Below are 11,842 nucleotides of genomic sequence, written 5' to 3' on the forward strand. Positions count from 1 at the left end.
AATTTAATATGGTTTCTCCATGAGAGTAGGAATTGTGGAAGGAGTTTGAAAGGAATTTGATATTGCTAAAAGCATCTCTCCTCTCACTAGTCTAGTACTGATTTTATAAGTAAGCAGCTGAGACATAGTCCATTTTAAGGCCTAATTTAACAAAGAGACAGTCAATGTGGATACTGATTAGCTTGAAGGAGAGCAGGGTTGTTTGGGGGAAAATGTGTTCTTTGTTTTCTAACTTTAATAAATGAGTATCACAAATATAGATTCAAACTGACATTCCCTAAAAGGTTGTGGGTTAGAGTTTTAACTGATAAAAATGTTTACATTGAGGGCTGGGTATGTAGCTCAATGACAGAGCACTTGCCTAGCATGCTTGAGGCCCTGGGTTAGAAGAAAAGTTGACACAAAGATCAGCTCCCACAGTATTTGTAGGAAGAGACTTGGACTTGAGTTTAAATCCTTGGTAGACCACCAAAAACTATACAGGTGACCTATGAACAGAATCACTTCCCCTGATTCCCCAATTACTTTTCCTCCCTTCCTTGGTCTTCTCTCAGGCTATGGCATGCCCTCAATGGTCATTATTGTGGATATTTTGGACAGCGAAGATTCTTTGAATTATCCCAAACAAGTGATTTCATTTTGCCTTGTGATGTTACTGAAGCTCCCATAGAAATAAAAGAAGAAAGCAAGTTGGCAGACAAGAGGAAAAAATATGAATATCCTCTAATATTTGACCGGGAAAGGTGAGATAGTTGGTTTTTTGTTGTTGTTTGTTGGTTTGTTCTTTAGATGAATAGACAATAATTAAACTATAGTGATGCTGTGACACTACTGGACATGAAGAATTAAAAGGTAAAAAGTCCATAATTTTTCAATAATTTTTGCAACCCAGTAGAAGGGAGAAAGATGTGAACTAAAAGCTCTAATTCCATGAAATAGTGCTTTTAGGAACATCCAATTTTTTTTTTGGTAGGGGTGGGGCAGCGGGGGAGAATTCTTTACCACTGAACTACACCCCCATTCATTTTTATTTTGCATTTTAAGATAGGGTCTTGCTAAGTTTATTAGGCCTTTGCTAAATTGCCAAGACCGATCTCAAACTTGAAATCCTCCTGCCCCAGCCTCCTGGAGGACTGGGATTGCAGGTGTGCTCCTCTGCACTCAACTAGGAACATCCCATTTTTAATTACAGAAGGGTAAATAGAATTTAACCAAAGACCAAATAGGCAATTGCCTAAAGAAAGGCACCAAATAATGAGAAACTGTGCTATAGTTTTTAAGCTTAGCTTTTATCGGGTATGTGGGAAGACATGATAGGAGATAAAGCTTGAAAAGTCTATAGGGAAAATGGACTTCTTTATGAGTCAGTTTAAAATTTTTAAGCTTTACAGTATTCACTGTAACAGAATATACGAGAGAAAAAGCAAGTGTAAAAAAAAGAGAAGGGTTTGGTTTGGAACGTCCAGGTGCTTGTGGTACATCCAGGTGGAGGTATTTATTGAGCACCCAGATAAATCTGTATATCCTCAAAGAGGTCAAAGCGGTAAACAAAGATTTTGAAGTCCTTAGCATAGCAGTATTTTCAGTGAAGATAAGTCATGAAGGTCTTGTGTATTGATTAAGAAAAAGCAGAAAACTATGCGATAAATAAGAAACAGTCTCTAAAGAGTAGACCAAGAAAGAGACACTAGTGAAAACTTTGAGAAGGAACAGCTATGATGTTGAAAGCAAAAATATAAGTAAATAGAATAGTAGAAATCAAGGAAGGAGATAAGTGTTCTGTGAAGAAGTAGAGAAGGACGCATTTATGGAATAAAGTAAATGCTGGGTGTGGCATAAAAAGGTCACTTATGACTCTAGAGGGTAACTTCAGTAAAGTGATTGGTGAAAATCACATAGCAATGGTTGAGAAATAAAAAGGAGATATGAGAAGATAATATAGAGTACTTTCAAAATTTTAGTTGTACAAATTTATGGGGTATAATGTCATTACTTAAGACATATTAAACAATGTTTTCTAATATGTGAATATGGGTCTTCATCATTATACCGTGAGATCTTTGAGCATAGATTCCTTGTTTTATAAATCCCTAGTTCTTATCTCTGAGTCAGCACCCAAAAAAAGATATTTGTGAAACAAAGAATGGAAACCATTACAAAGAGTGGGCATAAATGTAAATGGTAGATAAAGAAGTATGAAAAGGTACAGTGTATTTGGGTAAGCTAAATATGGGATCTGTGTACACATTGTGTTTACTATGAAATAATTTTGCTTGCCTGTAGCAAAATTGGCCTTATCTGTAGAGTAACTCCATCTCAGGATGTATTATTTATTGTCTTTTAAAAAACGTTTTTAATGCCTAGCTGTGAATTTCTAAATGTCTCCATAAGTTAGTTCTAACTCTAGGGGAACCTTCAGGTCACATAGAACTCAAGCACAGGATTTACACAAAAGGTTTTCCAGCCCTGCTATACAGCCCCCCCCCCACTCCCCATGAGTATTTATGAACTTAATTACATGGAATGTTCAGGCAGAAAAGAAGACAATGTGGTTTTTCTAGAGGGAAATCTAAAAAGCTAAATGGAATAAGAATCAGGTACAGACATAGTGTCATTAGTACTGGTGCCATGAAAACCTAGAAATTGGGGACGGAAGAGGAAAGACATAACTGATATTTGTTTAGTTGACAGGACATATAAGGGACATGTATGAAGTTAACTTTCTTTTTTTGTATCTTTGTATGCAGATGGAGAAAGATGAGCTCAATGTCATTACTTTTCAAACGCACACCTCCCAAGCCCTTTGAAGTGGAACAGGATTTTAAGTTTTTCAAGGCTCTTTCTTCTCCAAAGGTAGCTAAAAACACAAACAAACAAAAAACCACACACACACACAACAAAGCAAAAAAAAAAAAACCAGAAAACTTTAACTGAAAAAAATTACTTTCCAGAATTTATAAAGATCTAAAAATGAATGAGAAAAAACAGTCCAATTAAAAAATGGTTGAAAACTTGAATAAATTCTTTACAAAATAAAAAAAAATCCAATAAACATGAAAATATGCTCACTCTTATTAGTAAACATGGGAGTGCACATCAATAATATTATGGGATACCACTTAGACCTACCAGGTTGACAAAAATAAAAAAGTCTCATGATACTCACTATAATCAGAACACTAATCTGCCGATGGTGATGGTGTTATTTGATAGAACCACATGGAAGAACAACATGGCATTTTTAAATGTTGTTAAAGTTGAAAATAGTCATGCCCTATTAAATATATTCCCTGGGGAAATTTTTGAATATGTGCTTGGGGACAGGAATAAGTACAGCTCAGAGGAATATTCTTTGTATCTGAAAGAAATTTAAATAGTTGTCAACAGTGTAATGGGCAAATAACTTATAGCATATTCGTAAATCATTTTAGTATACAACAGTGAAAGTAAATGTACTAGCTTAACACCTTCATGGATGAGTGAAACACTATTGAATGAGGAAAGTTTTATATGAGTATTTACATATTGATTCAGTTTATGTAAAAAGAAAAGAAAGAGCAAAACTAAAAAATATTGGTCTGGAAAAAGCAATAAGGTGCCAAACATGGTGGTACACACCTGGGATCTCAACAATTCAGGTGAAGCAGGGGAATCACAAGTTTGAGGCCAGCCTCAGCAACTTAGTGAGGCCCTAAGTGACTTTGTAAGACCCTGTCTCAAAATAAAAAAATAAAAAGGGCTGGGGATGTGGCTCAGTGGTTAAGCACCTCTGGATTAAATATCCAGTATATTCCCCCACTCTGAAATAAAGCATATAAGGTAAAATTATATAAAAATCAAACGCATGAAATTCAAGATGATCATCAATGTCTGAAATGTAGATCAGGAAAGAGGCCAGGGAACTGCAGTCTGAAGATTTCAAAGTTGAGGGTATAATTCCAATTTGTAGAGCAGGCCAGTGGGTTTATTATATCAATATTCTTTTACACTATCTACTTTATACTTAATAAATATTTAATACCTTTCTTTTTTTTTTTTTAAACCCTACCTTTCTGTTCAAATAGGACTCATATTTTTTTTTTCCATGAAGACAGAGTGATAGGTAGGGCAGACACAGGCTGTGGAGTCCAACAGACTTAAGTATAATTTTAGATAAGTTATTTTATTCATCTTTTATTTTAAAAATCCCTCAATAAGTTGTGTGAAGATTGAGAAAATATATACCAGGAACATTTTAAATTCTCAATAAAAGTGAGTTCCACTTTCCCCTAAGACTCCAAGCTCTCCAGTCTTTCTCTTCATGTCTTATGATCTGTTTAGTTGGCATGTTCTACATTGAATTACAATTATTTATATCCTTGTCTTTACTTCCTACTTCTACTACTAACTCATAAGCTCTTTATGGGCATAACATGTAACAGATACTCAGTTTTGTGGAATAGGATTGAAATAGTGCAACCTAGAAATAGAGGCAATATTCATCCAATATAGAAATAAATATTTTTTTAAAAAAAAACAGTTAACAACTGAGACATTGAATAAATTTGGAGAAATTTTTTAGAGGGCCTAATAGAGCCCTTGAAATAATAATAGAGCCCTTGGAATACTCACGTTCAACATGAAAATTTTGACCACATTCCCACGAATATTATGAGCCTTGCCAACTTCTTACTTGATTAGGTAGTAAAATAAAAAAGAATCAATGCTAAATTTGAGTTGAAATGCATTTCACTTAGGATTCTCTGATTGTCATCAGCAATCTTGTTTTGCCTATTTCTTTTCATTCTTAGTTATGTAATATTAATCTATTCACTTATTTTCAGTCAATTCCCTTTTGTCTTGTTGTTACTAGTAATAAGAATATAATGGTACTAAATCTTATATTTGCTAACACCTGGCTATCTATATGATCTCCTTTGATTCTTGCAATCAGTGGGCAAGGAAAGAACTTGCTAAGATCATGCAGCTAGTAAGAGTGAAGGAGTCAGGGTTTGAACCAGGTGTTTTGCTACTGATGGAATGCACCTTTTCACAAAACATTCATTCCTTTGTTTTACAGATTCACAGACATGCCTTAGAAGGTTTCATGACTGAGAACAGAGAGGCCGGAATTGTTTTTGGTTCTCTTCCTATATACAGGGTGAGTTGGGGCATTTGTAGAGCTGGAGAAGTAATAAAACAATAAAAAGCTGACTTCTTATTCCTCACCCTGCACTATCAAGCAAGGTTGGGGGAAATCACATCCCTAAACCCACTTATGTTTCCATCAACAGCTGATGTCCAGTCCCAGAAACCTTGAGTTTTGGGTGTCAACAGCTTGAATCACTTATCTCTACCATTCCACATGGTAGCTATTTTGAATTTTACCTTAGTGGCTCTTCATCATCCACAGGATAAAATCTTGGCATATAGACTTATGATCCAGTCTCTGCCAGAATTATTTGCCCTCATTTTGATCACATTCTCATCATACTCTGCAGGCTAGAGCCTGCCAAATAACTTTCTATGCATTAAGCATCACTGATCTATCACCTCTATCACGCTGTGCCTGTGCTGTCCTCTAAGATTCACCCAACCCTTTTCTTTCAAATCTCTACTTTCAAGTGTCCACCTCAGGTTACCTGTGTTAAAGAACTAATTAATGAACCTAAGAAATAATAAACCAAAGAACAAATATTTCAACTTAATATCAATTTGAATCTTAAATGCTATTTATCTTTTCCAAGGATATGTTCGTTTTAATAGGTGTCAAAGATTTAAGCAATAGATGGTGCTAATAGTAAACCATTAAGAATTAACAGTGGGCAATTGGGAGAGGGGTCTTGTTGAAGTGTGGTTCTCCCCCTCACTTCCCACTCGAGAATTCACATTAGGGAATTTATCACATTAAGTACATCTGACTCTTTGTTTATGACTTACAGGTAACAAGCCCCACTAGTTTAAGATTCCTTCCACTCATTGGTTCAGAAGCACAAAAGGAATCCTCAGATGGAAAGAAGAAAGGAATTCACGTTCAACATGAAAAAGTAAGTTAGTACTAACTCCACAGTTGATTCTACTTCTACAGTTTATCCCCTTTGTTTGGTTTTTAATTATTAATTATTTTTCTGTTCCTAGAAACATACCCTCTGGGCCTAAAATTATTTCTGTTCATACTTTTTTACTGAATATTGCAGATCTATATGTCTTAGATCAGTGCAATGGAAATCATGAATTTTTTGGATAGAGAGGACAAAAAATCAAATAGAACCTGGGAGCTTGAGTGAATGAAGCTCTGCTAGTGCTTCAAAACTGAAATTATTCACTGAGCTGTTTTAGAAGCTAGGCAACTTGATACAACAGTCAAACACTGCACGTCCATCATTGCTTCATTTTATTTTCTGCAGTGCTGGGAAAGGCACCCAGAGCCTTGTGCATGCTATATACTTTGCTTCTTAATCTTATTGCACCTATAAGATGGAGCCATGGCTTCAGTCAGCTTCTGGCTCTCCAGCAAGAAATTTTCCCATGTATTAACAGGAAAAACATAAAATGCTTCACAGTTTACAATGTATCTTTATATATGATTCTTTTAATTTTCACAATAAGTTCAAAGAAAATGTTAGTTCCATCCTAGAACTGGGAAAGAAAACAGGATCCTAAAGCAAGATCAAGTGACTTGCCAAATATCACATGCTAATTAAGTGATAAGCTGAAGTTTTTTTCACTCTAAATGTCATGCTCATTTTTAGTAGATTAATGGTCTGTACAAATCAAACCTTATTCCTTATTCACTAGTTCTAGAAGCTTGCATGGGTCTGACTTAATCTGTTGTGATTTATATTTAGTGATTCAAATATATCAAACACTAAGAGGAAGATCTAACAGCACATGGTGGTTTTTATAAAGCCCTTGCCATGAAGTCAGATTAAAAACAGAAAGAAAATAATTTTTATTATCTACACCTAATTCAATAACAGATAACAAACAGAATGACAACAACACAACAGTTTTTAAAAGCATTAAACATGTTTAAAATTAAGTAAAGTTAATTAACATGGGAAATTTTACCATAATTTTGTTAGCTTGTGTACTTAAGGATATTAGGAGTGCTTCCTAGTAATTATTAATTCTGCCAATTTTCCCAGTGAGAGCTTTCGGCAATAGAAGAGTTTTCTATAAAAATAGTAGTATTACTTGGAATTGTCTTAAGTAATGGGTGAAACACCATCATATAAATAATCTAAAACTAAAAGACAATAAAAAAAAACATTATTTGTGCTGGGCATGGTGACCCACCCCTGTAACCCAGTTAATCAGGAAGCTGAGACAGGAGGATTGCAAGCTTCAGGCCAGCCTGGGCAGTTTAGTGAGACCATATCTCAAAATAAAAATAAAAAGATTGGATGTAGCTTAGTGGTAGAACTCTTGCCTAGTGTGTGCAAGGTCATGGTTTCAATCCAGAGAACGGAAAACAAAGCAGAACAAAACTGTTCTGGCTTAAATGAAGAAAAGAATTAAGCATGGTTAATGGGTTGAGATTAGTTTCCAAAATAAAATTAAACTTGTTTTCAGAAAATTGTGTACTTAGAAGAGGACAACAAAATCTGAAAACCAAAACAGATTAAAGCCACCAGTGTATTGATTTCCTGCAACTTGAGGAAGCCAAACAGCCTAAGTATGAAAATGGTGGATGAAATCAAATAAACACCCAATGCCTAGTCTCATAAGAAGCATTTCTAGGAAGGTGGGCATAAAATGCCCTCAGAAAGTTTGGATTCAGGATTTCAATTTAGTGAAATAAACATTTATGGAATACCCTAAAAATTCTATCATGTGCTTGGCAGTGTTACAGCCACCAGGAGTCTGTTCACAGATCAGGAAGCTCACAGCACAGAGCAGAGAAAGTGCTATGAAAACAGTCCAATAACAGACATCCTAATCTCTTTTGACTTCCTATTTTAAAATATAGAAATGCTGGCTCCAAGTACTAACTTCTGTAAATGGTTTATAAATCTCCTGCAAATGAAACTACAAAATTATAAAATACTAATCATAATATAGGAAAACAAATTGGAACACATATTATATTCCTTTTCAAAAAGTTTAAATGTGGAAACAGAGAGGAAGAATGTGAACTTTGTGAAATGCAACCCATTTCCAAAATTGTAGGCACTATCCAATCATAGAAAAGTTATTTAAGTGAAAGATGGTATATTTTATATATATATATATATATATATATATATATATATATATATATATATATATATATATTATAGCATATTCATAGTTTTTCCAAAGAATATATAATGACAGAGAATTTCTCATGATTTTATTTTAGGTGAAAAATTATAATTCAATATATTTTCAACTATAATGGCTAATATTTATTTTCAAATTAGTATGCCAGGTACAATACTGTGCACTTGACATGTAGTCTTTCACATAATCTTTGCAACAACTCTTTGAAGTAGTTACAATTATCAGACTCATTTTACAATTAAGAAAACTGAAGCACAGAACAGTAATTTATCTAAGATCCCAAAAGAACCCAATAATTGAGCTGGGGTTTAAACCTAGAAGTTTGATTTTAGAGCCTGGATATTTAAATATAATACAATACAATTCAGAGATAGATGAGCTGCTAGTCTATCCTGACCAGAATAATCTTCTCAGAGTGTACAAATAATGACCATTAAGAATCCCTTCCCATCACTCTCTATCCCTTCTCTCAGCTTGATTTTTCTCTGTTGCTCTGATGAATTTTTTTAAGACATTTTCCATGTCATCTTCTTTTTTTTTCCTTAAAAAATCATTCATTTTTTTTTTCCTCACTGGAATGAAAATTCCATGAAGGCAGAAACTTTGTCTTACTTATTCTGTCCTGTAAAACATCTAGAATAGACTTGACACATAAGAGACACTGAAAAAAGTTGCTGAATATAATAATGAGTTTTTATTAACCCCAAATTCCTAACAAGAAGAATTCACAAATTCCCATCACTAGAAATGTACACATTAGGATCTTCAAAAGTCCAAACTATAAAAATATAAATATTCTTTGGAGGCAACATTCTAATCCTCTTAATCTATTATTAACAAACGCCTTAAAGGGCTACTGGGAATAGGAGCAAGAATGCATTTGGGAAAGTCAGAGTGGCCAGGCACTAGGAATGTCTGAAAGAGGAGTTTGGGGCACCGTGGGCACACTGCATCCCTCCAGGTCTCTTAAGGCTAACTCTGCTGGACGGTATGTACTAACCGAGTGGTAGGGCAGGGAGGGCTTGCCTCATTATTTTCCTGTTTTCCTCATTCCCCATGAAAATCAGAAGTTGCCTTGAGCTGGAGGTGGTGGCCCACATCTGTAATCCCAGTGACTCCAGAAACTAAGGCAGGAGGGTCAGTTGGGGGCCAGCCTCAACCACTTAGCAAAACTCTCCGGTAACTTAGCAAGATCCTGTCTCAAAATTAAAAGGTCTGGGGACACTCAGTGGCAAAGAGCTTCAGGATTCAATTTCCAGTGAGAAGGGAGGTGCGAGTTGGAGACTTAAGAGAACGGAGATGCCAGGACTTCATAAACCTGAATCAAGGTTCTAAAGTGATGTATTATATCTAATTTAAGAACTGTGTCCTTTACTGAAGGGAAATTTGTGTATCAAAACAGTTTTTAAACCAATTTTTTTTTCTTTAGCAAATCTACTTCCAAAAATTAAGTCTAAAGAAATAAGGGCAGGGGTTGTAGCTCAGTGGCAGAGCGCTTACCTTGCACGTCTGAGGCACTGGGTTCGATCCTCAACACCACATAAAAATAAATAAAATAAAGGCATGCTGTCCATCTACAACTACCAAAAATAGTTAAAGAAAGAAGGAAGTTGTAGCAGGCATATGTTTTAGTTAATAAACTTTATTTTAAAAAGATAAAAGAAATACAAAAAGGAAAATATAAGAAGGACCCATGCAGCTTGGGAAGTTCCTTTAGCTTGGTTTTAGTAGAGTGATCTTGGGAACTAAGCCTCCTAAACTTGTTTCTGGGAGCAAGAGGAGCAGGCACATGATCTACTAGTGTCTAAGCCTAAAGAATCTTTGAGTGATTGAATCTGGACTTTAGTAGTTTACTGTTTTTGTTTTACCTTATAATTCGCCTCTTTTTTTCTTTCTGTCTTCTATACAATAGATCATAACATCAAATTGATGTGTGTTGCAAAATCATATAACCAAGCCCTTCAAAATTTCTATATGGTGTCAATTTTAAGTGCTGGTTGGACATCACTGATAAAATTAGATATTTCTTAATACAAACTAAATTAAACTAAATGAATTTCAAGTTTCATCTTTTTTTCTTCCAAAAATATCCAATTCAAAACCAACTCATTTTTCTCATTTGTGTGATCATCACTTGATTTTATTTTCCTACTGGTCAGCAGAATCTGATGTTACTAAGATTAATTATTAATTAGCTAAGTTTGTTTTAACTAACCCTTTCCATGTTTCTCAGTTGAGCCCTAGAGTGGATAACTGTCCAGTTAAAGTAGGTTTAAAACTTCTCACTTCTATTCTTCTACTATACCCTTGTTCTACTTCCTACTTGTAGCATTCTTTTGTCTGGAGACACATTAGAATGTGAAGTAAATGACTACACACACACACACACACACACACACACACACACACACACCCCAGGAGGATTAAAAACTTTCTGTAGTGATGAAACTTGAACTTGACTCTGGAAAATCATTTGTTCTGTAATCTAGTTACTAAATAACATGCCCTTTATTTCACAGGGAGGACGGAAGAGAAGTTTGAAAAAAAATTTAGTGCCACAAATCAATCTGGCTTCTTCCTTCTTCCCAGCCATGCCCAAGTAAAGAGGAAATTCAGAATTGGCTGCTACACATGAAATGACAAGGTCTGGATGATACCCTGGTCTTATTTCAGGATAAGAATGAAAGTCCACCAGAGTCACTTGTCTCTGGATCTCCTCAGACCATCCTGTTGCTGAAGATTGCTTTGGGAGCTTTAGTGACCTCAGCTCTGAGTACCAAGCAGGTGACAAGCAGCCAGTTCACCGATGTCTTTCATACATCGAAATCCATTTACGGAATAGGAGATGTTTCCTGTTTAGTATTAACAAAATTAAATACACAGAAACAAACGAAAGCAATAGCATAGAGAGATCTAAAATAATATAGTTATCTATGATTCACTTTATACCTTCTACCATATGCACCATAGTTTATAAACGAGAATTATTATCAGAATGTATGCAGGCAGAGGCAAATTATATGTCACGTTTTACGGTATATGAAGAGAATTATTATTAAAAAGAAAAACGTGACAATCAAGCCTCTAGTTATTTGTCTTCTTCATTTAGAGAAATGTTATCTGATAGAAAATATTCAGTTTCTTAGGTAAAGACAAATTATTTACATTTAGTTTGGAAATTAGTACAGATAAAGAGAGCTTAAATGGTATCTAAACTTTCTGGGGTTCGTCTTTTATGACTTTCTTTTATTAATTGTTTGATTTTGGTATTTGGGCTAACGGTATGCACAAAGAAAACATCTAAACTTTATCAGTAATGAGTCAGATTTTAAATAAGTCAAAATCATGAACAAAGTATCAGAATTTTGAAGGCTGAGAATTAGCTGACCTCTTCAGAAAAAATGATTCTGAGAGCTAAATTAAAAAAGTAGTCTAATAGTCTGCTTTTCCCAAAGCACCAGACCACTTGGGTAAGAAAAAATTGTGGTTTGTTCCTTGGTAATATCAGGTTTCTAATTTATAACAGATTTTATAATTCTTAAAATCCCAAAGTGTTTGGAAAACTAAAGAAATTTGTTATTCACATAAATTCTACATT

General features: G+C 34.7%; 1 protein-coding gene across 2 annotated transcripts in view; it reads left to right on the forward strand.

Moving 5' to 3' along the window:
• The window catches only part of Wdr64 (WD repeat domain 64), a 125,587-nt gene extending 114,740 nt beyond the window's left edge, over window positions 1–10,847 (forward strand). The window contains exons 24-28 of one of the 2 annotated variants that reach the window (XM_076831970.1): window positions 555–743; window positions 2,748–2,853; window positions 5,060–5,140; window positions 5,922–6,030; window positions 10,768–10,847. In XM_076831970.1, the coding sequence (XP_076688085.1) occupies window positions 555–743; window positions 2,748–2,853; window positions 5,060–5,140; window positions 5,922–6,030; window positions 10,768–10,847 (565 nt within the window). Of the gene's footprint in view, window positions 1–554; window positions 744–2,747; window positions 2,854–5,059; window positions 5,141–5,921; window positions 6,031–10,763 lie in introns of both variants that reach the window. The other variant, XM_076831969.1, reaches the window with a different exon arrangement.
• The last annotated feature ends 995 nt before the right edge of the window (window positions 10,848–11,842 follow it).

The sequence above is a fragment of the Callospermophilus lateralis genome, chromosome 13 (assembly GCF_048772815.1).
Source record: "Callospermophilus lateralis isolate mCalLat2 chromosome 13, mCalLat2.hap1, whole genome shotgun sequence".
NCBI lineage: Eukaryota > Metazoa > Chordata > Mammalia > Rodentia > Sciuridae > Callospermophilus > Callospermophilus lateralis.